General features: G+C 39.6%; 1 protein-coding gene across 5 annotated transcripts; it reads right to left on the bottom strand.

The window, feature by feature from the left end:
- Positions 1-6: 6 nt before the first annotated feature.
- LOC106752347 (dedicator of cytokinesis protein 1) lies at positions 7-17,570 on the bottom strand. Of its 5 annotated transcripts, none has more exons than XM_014633983.1 (23): positions 17,364-17,570; positions 16,331-16,572; positions 15,327-16,072; positions 15,020-15,173; positions 14,773-14,943; positions 14,268-14,648; positions 13,947-14,162; positions 13,519-13,841; positions 13,028-13,376; positions 11,053-11,157; positions 10,462-10,652; positions 9,996-10,349; positions 9,469-9,745; positions 9,002-9,249; positions 8,717-8,848; positions 8,325-8,604; positions 7,998-8,221; positions 7,087-7,395; positions 6,628-6,937; positions 6,277-6,386; positions 5,389-5,514; positions 3,702-3,960; positions 7-3,129 (listed from the first exon to the last, which is right to left on the bottom strand). In XM_014633983.1, exons 1-23 carry the CDS (start codon positions 17,404-17,406, stop codon positions 2,656-2,658), a joined length of 6,024 nt encoding a protein of 2,007 aa, XP_014489469.1. In that variant the 5' UTR covers positions 17,407-17,570; the 3' UTR covers positions 7-2,655. The 5 variants fall into 5 exon arrangements, 4 of the variants coding, with proteins under 4 accessions (XP_014489469.1, XP_014489471.1, XP_014489470.1 ...); XM_014633984.1 differs by having other exon boundaries at positions 2,656-3,129; positions 5,389-5,496; XR_001375140.1 differs by lacking the exon at positions 7-3,129 and adding an exon at positions 4,312-5,024 and having other exon boundaries at positions 3,874-3,960.
- Positions 17,571-17,617: the final 47 nt, after the last annotated feature.

The raw sequence follows: 17,617 nt of genomic DNA, 5'->3' as shown, positions 1-17,617 counted from the left end.
TATTAGATTCCTTAATTTTTACATAATGTGTATAATCGTGATTCTTCAATTACATAATAAAATTGGCGGCAAAACTAAGAACTGTATTCAGAAATGCAACTTATACATACATACATATTTAGAATATGCGTGTACGCACGTATGTATATGCGTATACATGCAGGTTTCTGAATTCTGCAAACAAATAAGCAAGTTCCATGAGTTTTAACATGAGAACAATAATTGTGAATACAGATCTTTATAACATCAATTGTCGTCGTTATAAGTAATTAATGATCTATCGAGTCCTCTATTTTTTTTCTAACTTTGTCTCATCGTGCATTAGATGTAAATATCAATATAGTACACGACATATATTAATTCTCCAGCGATACATATAGTTTTGTAAAACTTTTAATAAATAAAGCACTAATCTCTTTGGTATATATATATATATATGATATATAGTGCGAGACTCAAGTGTGTGATAATAATGAAAAACGCAATAAATAGCTTGTATTAACGTTATAAACAACTTACTTCCGATGTTTATAAGTTTGTAAAGCTCTCGGAGCGTGTAACTAAGAAAATATCGCGTCTGTTCGAATCGGCTGACCCTGATCGATCCTATAAAAACATTCTTCATAATCCACTTAAATGTCTATTCTGATTTTGTGCTCGATTAATTAGAAAACACGCTGTCATGGTATCATTAATCATACTATGACCGTATAATCGGTATTACAGGTTAAATAATTTATTTCGATTTAATTATAAAACAAATGTCGAAGGAATATACAGTATTGCATGCTGCATACTTTCTCGTTGAATATATTTATAAACAATCAATATTCCCTCGTATATAATTTTTTTAAATAAGTTAACATATAAGACTATAGTCTCCTTGTTAACCAGTATCGTAAACATTAACTCATATAAATTTTTTTTTACCACTATGATCACAATGGCTTCATAATATTTAGACAGTAACTATCAATAAAATCGCGATAAAAATATAACTACTGGTAATTATTTTATAAAAATCGAATTCGTGGAATAAATTAGAATCGTAATCAACAGATGCAAAAAGTTAACCATTTTAACTATATATATATATATATATATTTAAAGTATGTCTTTCACATTATCATTAATATTATTATTATTATTGTTATATCATTATTATTGTGTGATAGCGAATCGTTTAAAGACGGCCAGTACAAAGTGTAAAAAGTTTCCAAAGTTTCACTATTACAATTAAAGCTACAAGTATATACGTATTTCATATCAAAATTTATAAAAATATCCATTTGTCACGAATATATATATGCCCAAAGCGAAGTGTCGAAAGGAACAATAAGAGCTTTGATCGAAAGAACCAATGGACGTTGTCAGGGCATGCTACAGTCGTAATTAATATGCAGTAGGCATGTGAAAACACACGGTTAGAACAAGTCTTGAAACATTCGCCAAAAATCTGCTGTAAATTTGTCGATATTAATATTGCTTGTGGAAGGATGAAATTGTCCATCGGGTGGTATTGCGAATAACGCGAGTAAATCTGATCCTCGAATCCCGGTAACATTTTTATAATTAAAACCCCCCTCCGACTCCCTCCCGATTACTTAACTCTAAAAAAACTCTAAAACCATGCTCTGCGAAAAATATTGCCTCGGCCAGTAGGAGTCAATTCTGAACCTTCCTTCTTACTGGACGGGCCGTATCAATTCGGCCGCCGAAGTAGTTCCTCGCAACGATCGATGTTTGTAAATTCGTGAGACGTCTTTGTCGTGAGCACGCATTTCCTGCCACCGAATCTACTCGTGGAAAGCTTTCGTCGCCGCGTTCACTCATCCAACGGTTATCCGGTACGTTCACAATATTATATTCGCAAATCAACGGACGATCTGATCCTCCCGCAAACAATATTAATATCGACAACATCGATATTTAATATAGCACTATAAACCATCCGTGGTTTTGCTCCTCATGGCTTCTAATATTTCCTTCCTTCTTCCTCCGGTAAACCCGAGTACGGAGCTGTCTGATTTAATTTCGTCGAGCATCTTCGTCCCGCTCGTAACTCTTGTTATCCTCACAAAACGCGCAAACAACCATCACTGGGCCGTGCTCGGCCGTGTGTCATGAGATCCCGAATTTCTCAAACAACAAAAAAGAACAACCCCGTTACGTGGTAAGACGATACAGATATAAAAATGTCACGATATTGTCTAATATTGCGCTTCTCGTCGCCGTCGTATGCCTCGTCACATGCGCACTGTATAAATCATAGAATGCTATGTCCTTCGACAATTCCGTGACCATCTTTTCGCCCCCCCCCCTCCCAATATAACATCGTATATTCGGTACAAGTGGAGTGATACCTTCTTTTTTCTTATCTACACGTACGGTTAACGGTTTCTGCCTGTCGTGGTGGTTAGTATTAGCCTACGTCTATTCGCTTATCTTAAACCGAAAGAGAAAGGCACAAAGAAATACGCTTAGTAATACGCTAACTCTAGAGAATGGTAACTCTTTGCTGAAGATCGATGATACGGAACGAATGAATTACGCAGATTGACAAACGCGGTGGATGGACGCTTACATTCTGTGCGCAACTCTCTCTCTCTCTCTCTCTCGCGGCAAGATGCGAGGCTCTTTCTCTACAGAGGAGATCTACGCGGTCGAGTCCTCGGCGAGCGAGCTGTTCTCGTCGTTATTGGAGGAAAGCACGATCGTGGTCACGCTGTAAGCCGGTCTCTTCGGCTTCGGAGGCGGCGTCGGCGGCTTCGAGTGATGACCGTCCCGGTGGTCGTCGGTGGGCGTCGGCAGCTTGCTCTTCGTCCATTGTCCCAGTGATTTCAGACTGCTCAAGGGGGTACCGGTCGCGCTCTGGTGGGAGGAGGACAATTCGTCCGAGAGGTTACCGTAATCGGCCTCGCGTGTTTTAACCGGCAGCGGCGGCGGCGGGTCGTCCTCGGACGCCGTGCTGTCGGTCGTGCCGACGCTGTCCCGATTTCCCTTGCCCAGGCTGCCCGAGTCCAGGCCATTGTTCACGTTCCTCAGATAATGTTGGGACTGGCCGGACCACCGATTGCTCACCCTCCGTTCTCTTTCCACCTCCGACCTCAGCGGACGTTTTGGCGTGAGCTGTGCGGAAGCGTGCGCATGTAGTGATGTTCAAATCGCGCGAGCGGCGAAATTCGACGTCCCGTATAATTTGTATATTCGTATATAAATATATATTCGTGCATATTCATATTACAAGGTATTCGGATTTTAATGGAAACAATGGAATATCTTGGAAAGCAATTGACAAAAATGGTTAATTTAGACAAAAGTCGAGTTTTAAAAGAGAACACAAGTTGGCGCCGTTAACTTTATACAGCTAATAATTCAAGATATCTCATATCTCGTGCTGAAAAATATCAGAATAAAAAGTAAAATATCTACTTTTCGATAACGTTGTCTTAGTACTTTTATACGCGGAATGAACGAAGGAATCGATCCGTGTTAAAAAAAATCTATACGATTTTACTGAAAAAACGAAGTTGACCTGGAATTATTGGCTGTACAGCGAAGTTAAGGTCACCGACTCATATCTCCCGTCAAACCCTACGACTTTTTTCCTGAACTATTTCTCCGTCAGTTGCTACGTTTTCAAGATATTCCACCGTTAAAGTGTCCATTAAAATGAAACACTTTGCATGTGACACATTTACCTCTTGTCGAAGCTCGAATACGGGTGCTGTGTGGAGACTAGACAGCAACGATGTGATGGACGCCGTCGAACTGTGGGATATTTCGGCCGTCGTATACCACTGGCTGGTCGGCTGCTCGGTTTTCGTTATGGTCGCGGTGTCGCTCTTTCGCGAATTTCTGCGCTTCGAATCCTTCTTCTTGTACGTCCCCGGACTCGAGCTTCCCAAAGCCTTTTGCAAAGAGGCCGTAGACAAGATATGCGAGCGCACTGAGTTGTTCCTACAGATTGAGAGTGTTGAAAATCATGAGACGGTTGGTTGGTTAAAGGAGATTTTCTAACGGAACGAGGCAGACAGACGAGAGTGAATTATTGAACGATAGAACGATACAACTCGTAAGTTATAGGATAGAGAAACAATTTCGTCGATCGAGCGAATCCACTTGCAATTATACTACAAGAATATTAATCGGAAAATTTGTCAGTTATGTGCGTTCTTGCATTCTTGCTTGTTAAGCCGCGTTAATCAGCGTGGTAAGTAAGAGAGAAATGTCTAAAAGTAACGGAGATATCGCTATCGAGTTTTTTTTTTCGCATTCGCATCCATAACAAGTGTGCGTATCTTTAATTACCTATCGTGGTTATTGTAGACTTAGGAAGTTTAGCAGATTGGCAGTTGAAGGAGATACATATTCCAGGAACATTATTTGATGACAGTATAAAAAATGCAAAACGTAACCATGCAGAGGTGAAAAGCAAGATGAACGGAAATATCGATGATAGAAAAGTAGTTCATGAACGTGTAGAAAAATTAATTAATGCGTTATTTATATACGTGTGTGAAACGTGTGAGAAAAACGAACGCGTAATAAAAACAATGTGTAATTTCTATCGTATGAAGGAACGATGTAACGCAGCATTCGAAAAAATCTTTTTATTGTCTTCCACTGTGCGCTTTTGATCTCGATTTATGTTTAGCATTTACAATTTTTCTCATTATTTTTTCTCGATGCTGCTTGTATTGAAATTTACTGTATGTGTGCGCGCCTGTGTGTATGTATTATAAATCTACTTTATTATTATAGCGTCACCTAATCTCGAGATATACGCGCGTGTGAAGTAACGTGAAAAAAAGTGGTGCACACGCGCGTACATGGTGTAAGAGAAATATAATAGTTCGTAATAATTTTTGACATTTGAAAAAGAAACGAGAAACGAGAGTGGTGGGTCGATGCCTTAAACAAAAGGTACGAAACGTAAATGAAAATGTATGTAAAAGTGCTAAGTGCGAAGAAAAGATAATAAGGTATTATACGAGAGTTTATCAGGTCCAACGGCAATATTCCTGAAATCATATTGCACTCTTTTTCTACCATGTTCTATGTTAGCATTTCATAATTGTTTAACTTTTCGATCGTAAGTCCTCGGTAACATATGCCGTGACAAATGCATGCATGTAAAGATTAATAATCATAAAAGTGTTCTCTCTCCCTCTCTCTTTCCTCCGAGAGAACGTTTACACAAGATCCCAACACATGATTGGCTTTCGCCCATGTGTTGTACAGGGATTTTCATTGGCTCGGCTTAATCGTGTTGTTACGGTTGACTTACCTACGTAAATAAATAAATAATGATCGGATAGAGTTAGCTCGGTATTAGTGGTTTTTAGCGTTGAAACTGAACGTTAAACACTATGTATGACACGTTACCTTGATAAATTGACGCTCTGAGCACCACTCGGGGGTGTGCTGTTGTTAAAATTGAACGATGCAAGCGACTTGAACGTTGCGACTTGGGATCTTGTGAGTGAGGATACCCTGGAGTGAGTTTGACAGCTGAACGGGATAAATTACAAGGTGGCCGTATTAATTATTCTACGATTTGTACGCAGAGTGTCTCGGATGTAACCGTGGACTGGACATTCTGTCGAGCCCACACGTATGAGTTTACGCTGAGACTGTCCTCCGCTTATTTCGGATCGATACGGATCGATAACGGTACTTAAAGATATGTTATATTAGGATATTCATCATTTACCCACGAATGAACGAAATTGGATTTGACGTCGCGTTTTATACGAAACGATTCGTTGGGGCTTTTCGTCTTCCCTCGCTACAACTGTCTCTGTCCTTGTTCAGTGACGTCAGAAGCGAGAAAACGCCAGCCAAGAATTTTTGCCTCGTACGTTCCAATAAAAAGAAATGCACAAAAACGACACTTGTCGATCGTTTTTTGCTTGTTAATTTTACGACTATTTATTAATTAAGTGTTCGGAGTTTAACAAGTGTGCCGAGTCGATAAATCGTTATTTTGCGAGTAAATCTTTTTATTTGAACGCAAGTAGAACGCAAGAATTCTTGGCACGCGTTTTCCATTTCTGATGTCACCGAACAAGAACAGTCGCAGCGATGAACCAGCAGTCTTAACACGTTTTTCTTTTGCAATATCGTCTTACGACGTAACGACGATCATAATGATGATGTGACACTGACATGCTATGCATCAGTTTCTTAGTTACTTTCGTGTTAGTACATAGACATACAAATTCATTTCCAAGAAAAATATGAGCATGCTCCGTGAGACATAGAGACACTTACTCTGTGTTAATCATATTTGACTCGGACAGACAGTGATTGTCTCCTCTTGAGGTCGGTGGTCTTCGCATCGTTACAGTTTGCGTTAGGCTTTCGATTTGCAAGTCGCACGTCTATTACAGAAGATACAATGAATCACATATACACACACACACACACACACATACATACACACACAAATTTACAAATATATATGAATGTTATATGAATATATAATATATTCATGTATATTATTATTTATTACACATTATATTTATATATTATTATATATATTATATTATATTATATATATATATATATATATAAATGAATGTTTACAAATTATATAAATGTACGGATTTAACGGAAACTTACCCTCTTTCCGTACTTGGTTTCCACGTGAGCGCGCATCGACGTGAAACACTGCTCTAAACGATTGTGAAACGGCGCCAGCTCGGAAGGAGCTCGTGCTTTGTGCAACTGAAGACCCACGCTGAGTAGAGGGATTTGTTCCGCGATAAGCCCTTCTAATTTGAGAAGGTCGGAACTCTCTTCCAGACGGCTGTTCTTATATTCCGTGTTGAGGAACGCTTTCTCGTAGTTATCGATACCGCCCATGACGGCAGGGTCCAGTATGCCATTCAGCTTCATACTCAGAGGGTTCAGTGAAAAACTGGGGTCGCTCCTGCGCAAGTAAAAACAACACACACACACACACACTTAAAAATTAATAGCATTACAAATACGTAAGTAAACGAGTAAGCCTAACGTGGTACACCAGTCATTCTAACAACTGCAGAAGTTACAAGTCATAAGAGAATGTGTTATACAAACTTGTGAGCAATAATGAGATCTCTCAACGCAGTATTTGTAGCTTCCATCGTTTCGATCGCATTCCTCAACGGGCTGACCAGGTACGTATCGCTGGATGTGACGGGAAACCACCGAAGAATCCCCGGCAACGGGTAGCTCGTCACGAGCACCGTCCTTTCTAACCACAACGATGCAAACTCGTTGCTACTGCTGGCACCGACGTTCGCATCTTTCTCCTTGTCGCCGGCGGCCGACAACGTCGAGACGATCTCTTTCCGCGGCGCGGGCCTCGAGAATCTGAAGCGCTGCACGTCGTTCACACGATGGTACCTAGAGTACGAATCGACACATGAAGAACGATAAACACAAAGCGATTTCATTAATGCATCGCCTATCAGTGCCGTATTCTTAGTGGCGCATCGAGGAGACCATTCATAAATTTCATATTGATCAAGCTAAATTACGTTCCTACATTTAATTCACTATCTAAATAATAAATGTTAATTTGAAAGGAAGTTGAAATATACATGTACTTTTATCGATAAAGGAAAGTTCCGAAAATACAAGCCGTTAAAAATAGAAATTAAAAGCAACACGCTAATCTCTCAAGGAACACCATGTAAAAAGTGTCTAGTTACAAATATCTCAGTTCTCGATTAGCCAATCTTTTTCTAATTGCACGAACAGTAAGTTAGATGATATTTCAATATATAAGCAGTACAAGTTCCATCGAATTCTTATCAAACTCCCTTCACCTCACAATCTCCGTTTGATTCAGGCTTTGAATTACTGTCGAACTTCTAGATGTCATTTTTCGATGCAATGCAGATCAATTTGTAATTTATTCATTATTTCGACTCATAGGCAGTGCAATTCTCAATCGAGTCCCGCGTACGTTGATTTCTTGATACAACGATATATTGAATGCACACCTTAGAACAGCTTCCGCGGTGACCGGCTTGCCGCTAAGCCGCTGCTTCTTCTCGTCCATCAACGGCTCCACTTTGTTGATCTGCACGTACTGATGATTAGACTCCAACATTTCCGCAGTGGGCGGTGACAATTTGCTCATCTGCTCTGCATTCGGCAACTGATTCAGCGTTCTTGAGCAAAAATCACTCAGTCGTTCGTATTCCTTCCCCCGGTAAACAAACACCTGTCGCAGATGCATCACCGTGAAGAAAGAGATAAGTCGCGAGTGGAAATCAGGCGAAGGAAAACTCGTCTGATATGACGTCGGAGAGAAACGTCGGAGTTACCTTGTTTTGAAGAAACGCGGGATGTCCCTTGCCGTAGTACGCGACTCGGAAATACTCGGGCTCGGGCCTCAACTGCTTCACTATGGCGTCGTAGAATTTGGCCATGCGAGTCAACAGCACCGACAATTGCAAGTAATCGAACGTCTCCTCCTCGTACTGCGTCACCAATTCCTTACACACGGCTAGAGCGCATTCCCACATTCTCCCTTTGTCGAAGTATTCGATGATATTTTTGTACAGTGCCTCCTTCAAGTCACGGTGTGTTTGGCATGACGGATACCTGGAACAAATTAACCGTATAATCGTTTAATATTTCCTTTTTGTGTTGTTAACTCTGTTGACTCAGCAAGGTTTCATAGATGAGCCATCGGTTTCTGCACGACGATGATTACCTGTGTGATATCAACAAAGGCGGCAACGGCTGGTCGCTCCACGCTAACAATTGGCTGTGGAGCTTCAAAGAATAAGCTGCTTCCGTGTAATTATCGCATTCCAGATGCAGCTCGCACAGCTTGTTCACGTATCTGTAAATAAATAAGATTGCATCTTTTAATGTATATTTTCACACAAACAACTATTACATTAAATTGTAGGTTTAAGGAAATCTATACGATTGGCGTTTAAGTTTAATCAAAGTGTAATGGAAAGAGAGGAACGAAAGGAGATTTTGCGCTCACCTAATGTACATTTCTTTCCTATTAATCTCGGAATAGAACTCTAACAAATTTACGGTACAAAGCATGCGATGCTCTTGCGACTCGGCGTGAATAATATCGCGATATTGCAGCAAGCGTTCCATCAGTTTAGCGATGGTGTCCACAAAGCGTAAACCTTGTTCTCGCATTGTGGAATGCTTCTCGCACAACGAACCCATGACGTGAGACCAAAGCGTGCGAAACTGTTCATCCCCTCTGCCTCCTTCCACCTGGAACAGGAGTGATATTTGAAAAAAAGATCGATTTGACGAGCGATAAAGCGGAAATATTAAACTCTATATATATATAACGCGAGAAAATAATAAGACGAAAAATGCTATCAAGACATGTAGACAAGCTGATTATACAAGATACTTCGAAGTCGCGTCGCTTTGCGTTGCTGGCAAAGTTACGCATTTTAGCATCGAAGAACGATAAAAAGACGATACCAGGATATCTAATTTTGCGATCATTTCGTTTTCATATTCCATGAAGTTAGCTTTGATATGAGCTGGATCACGCTTCGTGTCCCCGTATCCTTCCACTATGCGCGAACTGTAGTACTCGCATTGCATCATGTCGAAAAAAATGGGAATGGTAGCTTTTCTCAGTTCAGTCTCAGGTATCAAGGCCATTTCGAGAATTGCGCCGACTAAAGCAGGTACAAAGTGTATCTTATGTTGGCCCAAGTTGAACCACATCGACCGGATCTCGAATGCAGTTTCCCTGTAATGTGCCAAAGATGTTATTTTTTTTCACGCTTTTTATTCCTTTTATACGCGCGCGCGCGCGCACACACACACACACACACACACACACAAAATAATTTAATAAAATATACACAAGATGTCAGCTATGAATAGTTTTCCTTGATAAATGATAAAATGGTTTTTTTTTTAATTATATTTCATAGTTCTTAATCGCAATGATATTTTCGGATATCTCGTTTAATTATAACGTTACACGAGAAACGCACCTGCGCATATCGTTATAACGCGCAATAATGCGGTTCCGTTTCGCTGGTGTGAATGTATCCAGCTGCAGGGCGGGTTGAGTCAGGAACGCGATAGAGCAGTGGAAAAAGTTCGACCAGGCTTGATGCTCGAACTCGGTGAAAAAGTAATCTCTAATAGTGCCCGAGAAATACCGTAAGGATTTCAGGATGACACTATTTTGGAGCATAATCATTTCGCACCAGTCCCCGGGAAACACACTTCTGGAAACTAAATCTTTGAAAACCAACAGTATCTCCATTAGAAAATCGAGCAAATCGATCCTCGTCTTAAAGTGATTGATGTACACTTCGTAATGATGTTGCGGCGTCATTTGTCTGAAAAATTAAAGAAAAAAAATTATATATATATATATATATATGAAAGATGCTGATCGTTCTATCACAATATTTTGCGACCTTTGTTCATATTTTAGGATCTCCTGAATACCTGAATATGGCCAGCATAACCGAGACTAAGTTCCCCACCAGAGGATTTTCCCTATCAATCGATATAACGGTCTGTATGATGGTACGCAACGCTGTCATCATAATCTCCTTGACATCCGAAACCGTGCTACCTATGTTCTTTCTGAAGGTCAGCTCCAGAATGTCAGATAATATCTTGACGCATAATTCCACCTACAGGGACACAAAGGCAGACTTAAAAATTAGATTTATCCGAGTATCGAGTNAGAGAGAGAGAGAGAGAGAGAGAGAGAGAGAGAGAGAGAGAGAGAGTTATGATAAGAATACGCGAGTCCGTAACAATCATGTATCAAATTAGATGTGCGTGAAATGTATTACTCTACGATCTAATACACTCACACACGAAAATTAACTCACGCCGATCGATCTGAACACGAATCAACGATCCTAGAAAAGTGTAATGCAACACAACAGGCAGGTGCAAAAGACATTATTTGTAGTTCTGGTGTTAAAACAGTGTCTCACAATATGTGCCGTGATGGCAATTGTAGGCCCTATCATCTCTGTGTAGGAGATCTTGAAATTTCCCTGCATTATTTAGGACAAAAATTACCTCTTCTCTACCGGAGTAGTCGCGGTGTTGCTTGAGCTGGTGCCGATTTTCGCCGAGCAGCCTGGCTACCTTCGCCACGCTCTTTCCAGGCGTACTTGATAGCCCCTTTAAACGCCAATAACCAAAACCAAACCGTACACAAAAAAAAGATGAAATAAACCGTTGTTAATTAGAGAACAAATGCCGCTTCCTAAGACGTGTACAACTACATTTTTTTCTCGGAGTATCCCAACACCAACGCACGTGAGTGCATGCACAATAAGAAAGATGCAGTGTCACTAAACAATACAGTGTTTCCATAGTATCGTAAGTTTCTATGTAGTATGTACGAAATTACATTTACAAAAAGTCACAATTATAATTTCCCCTCGACATAAATTCACTAAATTATGTGCGAAGTATTCCAGGAGAGGTTCCTGTCGCAATAGAAAGATAAAGAATTCAACGAAATGCTATCCAATTAGATGATTTAACATCCAAAAGCCTGTTGTGAAATGCAGGGTGAACATTATGCGGTAATCATATCCTTAGACAAACACATGCCACAGTCGAAATTCTATGTTCTCAATAGATATACATTTTTTTTTCTAACATGCTCTACCGAGATTAAGTATAAAGGATGTCTTTCAATATGATGTATTTTCTGATAGTGCAAACTGTCCAACTTATCAAACTTCCAAGATTATTGTGAATTTTCCCTTTTTTCAAATATTTGTACATAGCACGATATTGTATTTTTTTAATATATAAAAACTACAAAGTTATATTAAAACCAGAGAGAGAGAGAGAGAGAGAGAGAGAGAGAGAGAGAGAGAGAGAGAGAGAGAGACTAGGTTCAAAATTGAATAAAAAAGTGTTACACCAAGAGACAATTCGTACGAAACTTCAAACAGAAGTAAAAAGACATCCTCCGTATAAGAAGAGAATTTCACAAGATTCATAGAAAGATGCGTGGCGAGAGGGACGCAGGCTGCACGGAAAGCACGAATAATAACATTTAAAACACATCACATTTAACGCTATTCAATGCATGTAAAAGACGATGTATGGTCCTGCCAGAGTTCGGAGCGTAAAAATCTTTTGTACAATCATGTTTCTGTATTTTTTGTGAATTTGAAATGAACGAGATTTCAATGAAAATACTCTAATTGAGAAGACATATATATACATCTTATATATACACTTCGATATCAGTCATTATGATTATGATTTGTTAAACTTTTAAATTATATCTAATTAGCAAATTATTTATATAACCATGTTTCTGTAATTAATTCATTAAATATTCTAGCACAGTTAAAATATTAAATTTACATGCTGTGAAAGATATTATATAGTGCATAATTAGAGCCCATTATGCAATAAGCGATCAATCAATATTTTTTAATTAAGTCACGCTCACTAAATAGAAAAGCATATTGGTTCCAATTATTTGAGCGAAAAAGGTCGTGAATATTACAAATGTAATATTACGCCGTATTATTGTCGATTAGAAGAATCATAATTAAATAAAAGAATATTATTTTTAAATACACGTAACAAATACGCATCTAATTTTACTTATCTTCACTTCAATCTGTTTACATAGATGTCAACATGCATAAAATTGTTTTCCAGGGTAAATATTTTACGTTAAGTATATTCTGATATTTCTCATTAATTCAAATCGTCGGAAACTACGTATTTTGTTGATTGATTCCCTATGGCATAATGAGTTTTCGATTAAACAAAGCCCTTCCCGTCGTCACAGTAATTATATTATGATTTGCGAGTTTAGATGAATTCATTTAGTTGATTTATATGCGAATGTGTGTACAGTTAAATGTATCGTGAAGATATTTAAGTGCGTATATTGTAACTAATATTCTTTTGGAAATATAAATAAAGAACGACATTGTACACATTCCGGTTTGATTAAACTGTAGGTTAGGAAATCCTATAATATTAAGAAACAGTATATTTCATGACATCTTACCTCTTCCTTAGCTTCCAATAAGTCTCTCACAAGTATAGTAATCCTCGGCAATAAAATATTTCGACATTCTACGTCCAAGAAAAGCGGACTGTGAACGATATCATTTACGGTCATCATTTTCTGCTTGGTCAGTCTACCTGCTGGTAAAGTCACCAGTAAATCCGTCAGAATTGTGCTCAGTTGCTTGCCACTGTAAACCCTTAACAAGTGTGGTATCGTTGTCGGTAAATATTTCAGACAAGCTCCTTGGACCAACAGTGTACCGTCGGTTTCATAACTCATTAGATTAACAATAGATTGCAATAGTTCAGTTAACGTTTGTGAGAATTCTTCTTCATCCTGATTTAACCTGCAATCAAATCGCAAGCGAATCGTATTAATTGCATTGTACAAGTTCCTTTTATATACAACGTGTTTGTCAATCATTTGTAATCGTGCACAAAATGCCTCATTTAGCAAAGCACGATTATGCAGTGACGAATAAAACATACTCGGTATACAAAAGGCGAGATTCGACGATAAATCTCATACAGTATTGTAGGCTTTTCATAGTCTTAAGCAGCAAATCACGTTCCTGCCCGTCGTTGTTGCTGACGATGTCTATACGTTTGCGCAATACCGCAATTAACTTCTTATAAGCGAGAGTCGCGGAGAAACTTTCAGAAATGTATAAATCTAATACTGGTTGGAAGTGCTGATACTTTCGATCGGATACAAGACCGATGATATATAAAAGGCACTCAAAGACCATGTCGTCGTACACATCGCTGTCTGAATTGCTCATTAAAATATTAAATAAAGCGTCCAAAACATCCTGGAAATTAATATCGCTCGATGAAATTATGCTTTTTTCCTTTTTTTCTTTACATAAACATCGTATTATATAAAATCTCGTTCGATTCTAATGAACTTATCTTACCTGCAAAAACTTCACTATTTCTTCCCCGTCTACTTTCATTAAAGCAGCTAATGACTCCTTTAAATCGGTATTGTGCGACGCCCAATTAAGCAAACCTAATAAATCTACATTTTGCGTTAATTTAGTTGAGCAAATATTGGTTGCTATCAAGAAATTATCCTTACTGCTTAACGTTAACGATCCTAAGCTCGGCTTCTTTTCCATGTTCAATTCAGCCTAAAATACATCCAAATCGAAGAAGATTAAAAAATAAAACGCGCGTAACGTAGACAATCGCGAATATAAGGATATCTCGCGTGTTCGATAAATGAACAAGCATACCAATTCCCCGCGTGTCGATGGCAGTTTCAAATACGATATGTCGCTCTCGTCATACTTCTTCTGCTCCAGCTTATAAACCAACAATTCGTGCTGTATATCTTGCAAAGTCGTCCCGTTGCGTTGCATCAGTCTAACGTAACTTAAAGCAAACGGCTTCTCCGACTTGTCCTTCGCTTCGTTGGAACTACGATGCTTGAACGCGAATTTCAAGTGGGCCTGTTTAAACTCCTCTATAGGTATGGCGATCTTGAAGGTTTCACACCACCTGGGCTTGTCCTCGTGATAATAAATAACGCTGCGATACTCGTCGATCGAGGGCGCACCTCCGCCCAGTGTCATGACTCCGGGTATTGCTACTCCGTGTTCGTTGCATACTTTAACCTGGAAATTGGAGGAACATCATTGTGACTACTTATACTTACATCGATATTATATACAAATATAATATATCAAACAGGGAAGCAGAAAAAGTATATATATATATATATCTTTAAACAATTCCCACCGTCACTTCCACGTTCTTATCCGTCGACTTAGAGCCCTTGCTGAATTCGCCACTTATCAGAGTCAGATACAGATCGTTGCGCACGTCGCCTGGTAAAATCACTTCCGGGAAGCCCATTTTGCGCGCAATAGCGACATTACCCAGCACCAAATGGGGATTTTCGTCGCGTACCTACACCGAAAGTCAGCGGATGGATGACCCCTCGCCACAGCCCGATCATCAGCCATAACTTCGCCTCGAAACTCACCTGTTTCGGATCGCCCCTCAACAATTTCAGGCTGGTCCACAACCCCTGGCCGCCCGTGACACCGGCGATATTGCCGTTGACATTCTTCTGGACGCTCGCTTCTTTCTGCGAGAGAATCCTGCGCAGCGTACCGTCGAGGCTATCTTTCTCACAACATCTGAAACGAAGGCGAGAAGACCGACGAAACAATTCTATCGTTTGATTTTCATTTCGCGCACCGGCTATACTCCGCTCCTTTTTCCCAACGCTTCATCCGTGAATATCCTGCCGAGTTTCTACCGCAATGAAGAAGTACGTAAGTACCTACTGTATAAAAGGTATAAAATGATGTTGTTCGACGTCTCCCTCCAGCTTGCCGGTGATAAACAGAGTGATGTCCATCGCGGCGACCCCGAACGGCCTCCTCATGTTCTCCGCGCTCTTAGGCCTCTGATTGGTGTGCGCTACGCTTGAACGACGATGATCTATCTCTTTGGCTTCCATACCGCCCACCCTGATCACATAACAGGCTAAGTAAACCTTATCCCTGGTCAAGTCTCTGGAACCAAGATCCGTGAATAATACTCGAAGGTTGTGCAACTGGTCAATGTCCCTCGCGAGGCCCTCCTTGCTCCATGAGACGACGTAATTCTCCGTGATGGCTTTCATCTCACGGCCGTCGTATAGTGTCAACAGTAACTCCACATCCTCCGCCATTTTACACACGAAGTTTCTCACGCTGACGAAAAAGATATGCGAATACACAGGTACTTGTGGCTTGTGGGGCTTCTTCTTGGTGTCATTGGACGCTTTCCTTATTCTCTCCGCGGCGGTCTCATGATGGTAGTACAACTGAATGGTGCTCGTCTCTTCGGGATTCAATACGTTCCCGTGGTCGTCCCGCACGACCATGTCCAAGCCCAACAGTTGATTTCCCGTGTCTATTCTCGCCGTCGCCAGCCTCTTCATATCCTTCAGTTCGTCCACTGTCAGTGTACCACTTAAAATCTTGCTCCTGTATCCTATCGCGTCCAGAATCTGCTGCTGGATTGTCCTGAAGTGCTCCGAGTGTATCTGATTATACAGGGAATGATCATAAAATTATCTACATCTACTTCTCAAGATGAATATAAACTGCACATGTATAAACTATAACTACATTTATCTAAGCATCAATTACATCCGGTGGAACAAAGTGATTAATAATTTCAAGACTTGACTAGCATATATTTTTATATCCAGCCAAAATCTAAATATATATATATATAAATTAGATGTACTAATTGCTGATTGAGTGCTTTGTTCTGTTGAATGCAACTTTTGTATACATACTACGTATAAGTGCTTCCAATGATGTCCCCATTCTCTCAAAACACTGGTGATCTCATGTACTAAGTTATCCGTATTGGTTGATTTTGGCAAGATATGTATATAGGATTTTGGGAAGATTCCAGATACACCCCTGAACTTGCTGCGGCCATAGTACCAATCTGCACACTCTTCAGTTACTTGTACAATTTCTCCGACCGTTAAGCATATTGCATGTGGGGTTGGATATGCAAAATTGTAGATGGCTGAAGTATATATGAAACATAAGAAAAGATATTAAATATATTTGATCTTGAAGTATATTATTTTCCTGGTGATTTTTAAGTGTAACAGTGTTTTAGAAACTGCAATACTTTTTTTTAATATTCTACTAACAAATTTTCATAATTTTGTATGTTTACTAACAAACTTGAAAACGGTACACAATGTTGAAATTTTACTTGTAGAAACTTATAAAAGTTTCTTAGAAAAAGAGACTACTACTACTATATATACACAACAATAAATACTGTGTGGTTCATTTATAGAAAATAAAAATTAATACACGCAATATAGCATGTAATAGAAGACAGGGATCTTCTTCTATAATCTTCTCACATAAACAAATAGGAACCTTCTATTAAAACAATCAACGTGCATTATCTTTGAAGTATTTATACTGTCAGCATTAATTCCAACGTATAATACAATTAACGTTGCCCTCCTCGACGTTACATGCGTGCGATGATGCAAGATTTCCTTCAATAAGCATAAGAAAAAAACCCATCACTGTTGTGATATAGACTTTAAACAAAACAATTCGCCATTTGTATTCACCCGAGTGCAACATAGTTTCGTAAATTATCCGATGTGCGAAATGTCATGCACGAAACGTCGCAAATTCGGTGCGTGTAAGTCACGAAAGATACGCGCGAACCCGCCCGAATCGTCAGACAATGAAACGAAAATTTTATCTGAACTCGGCGGGCACCTCCCAGGATGTTGGAATTTCGAAGTGTGGTAGGTTAATAATCTAACACACAAATTAATCACTCACCTACTCCTAATTGTTCCTTTACCCGCTTCCATGTCATTGTCATTTTATTTTCCGGGCTTTTTAGTAATTATTTACACTAATTACATCTCGACACGCACCCCGCGCGCCAGTGCGAACAAAATATTGCCGTTTTATCTTGCCATCTAAGTATAATACCCCGAAACAGGATGCCACTTCTTTACTATATTGCCAGAGTTGTGTGAGAGAGAGTAGACGCGACGGTGCGCGCTAGAGAGGGCAAACACGCGTCATGA

This window comes from Dinoponera quadriceps, unplaced genomic scaffold, assembly GCF_001313825.1.
Source record: "Dinoponera quadriceps isolate SergipeBrazil2010 unplaced genomic scaffold, ASM131382v1 scaffold248, whole genome shotgun sequence".
Lineage (NCBI taxonomy): Eukaryota > Metazoa > Arthropoda > Insecta > Hymenoptera > Formicidae > Dinoponera > Dinoponera quadriceps.
Note: the sequence above shows the minus strand (reverse complement) of the source record. Positions and strands in the feature narration are given on the sequence as shown.

Coding starts and splice junctions, on each gene's coding strand:
- LOC106752347 (XM_014633983.1), bottom strand. CDS start 17,406: ATGACAATGACATGGAAGCGGGTAAAGGAACAATTAGGAGTAG. Junction 16,573..17,363: donor AAAGGAACAATTAGGAGTAG/GTGAGTGATTAA, acceptor TATATACTTCAG/CCATCTACAATTTTGCATAT. Junction 11,158..13,027: donor TATTGGAAGCTAAGGAAGAG/GTAAGATGTCAT, acceptor TGGCGTTTAAAG/GGGCTATCAAGTACGCCTGG.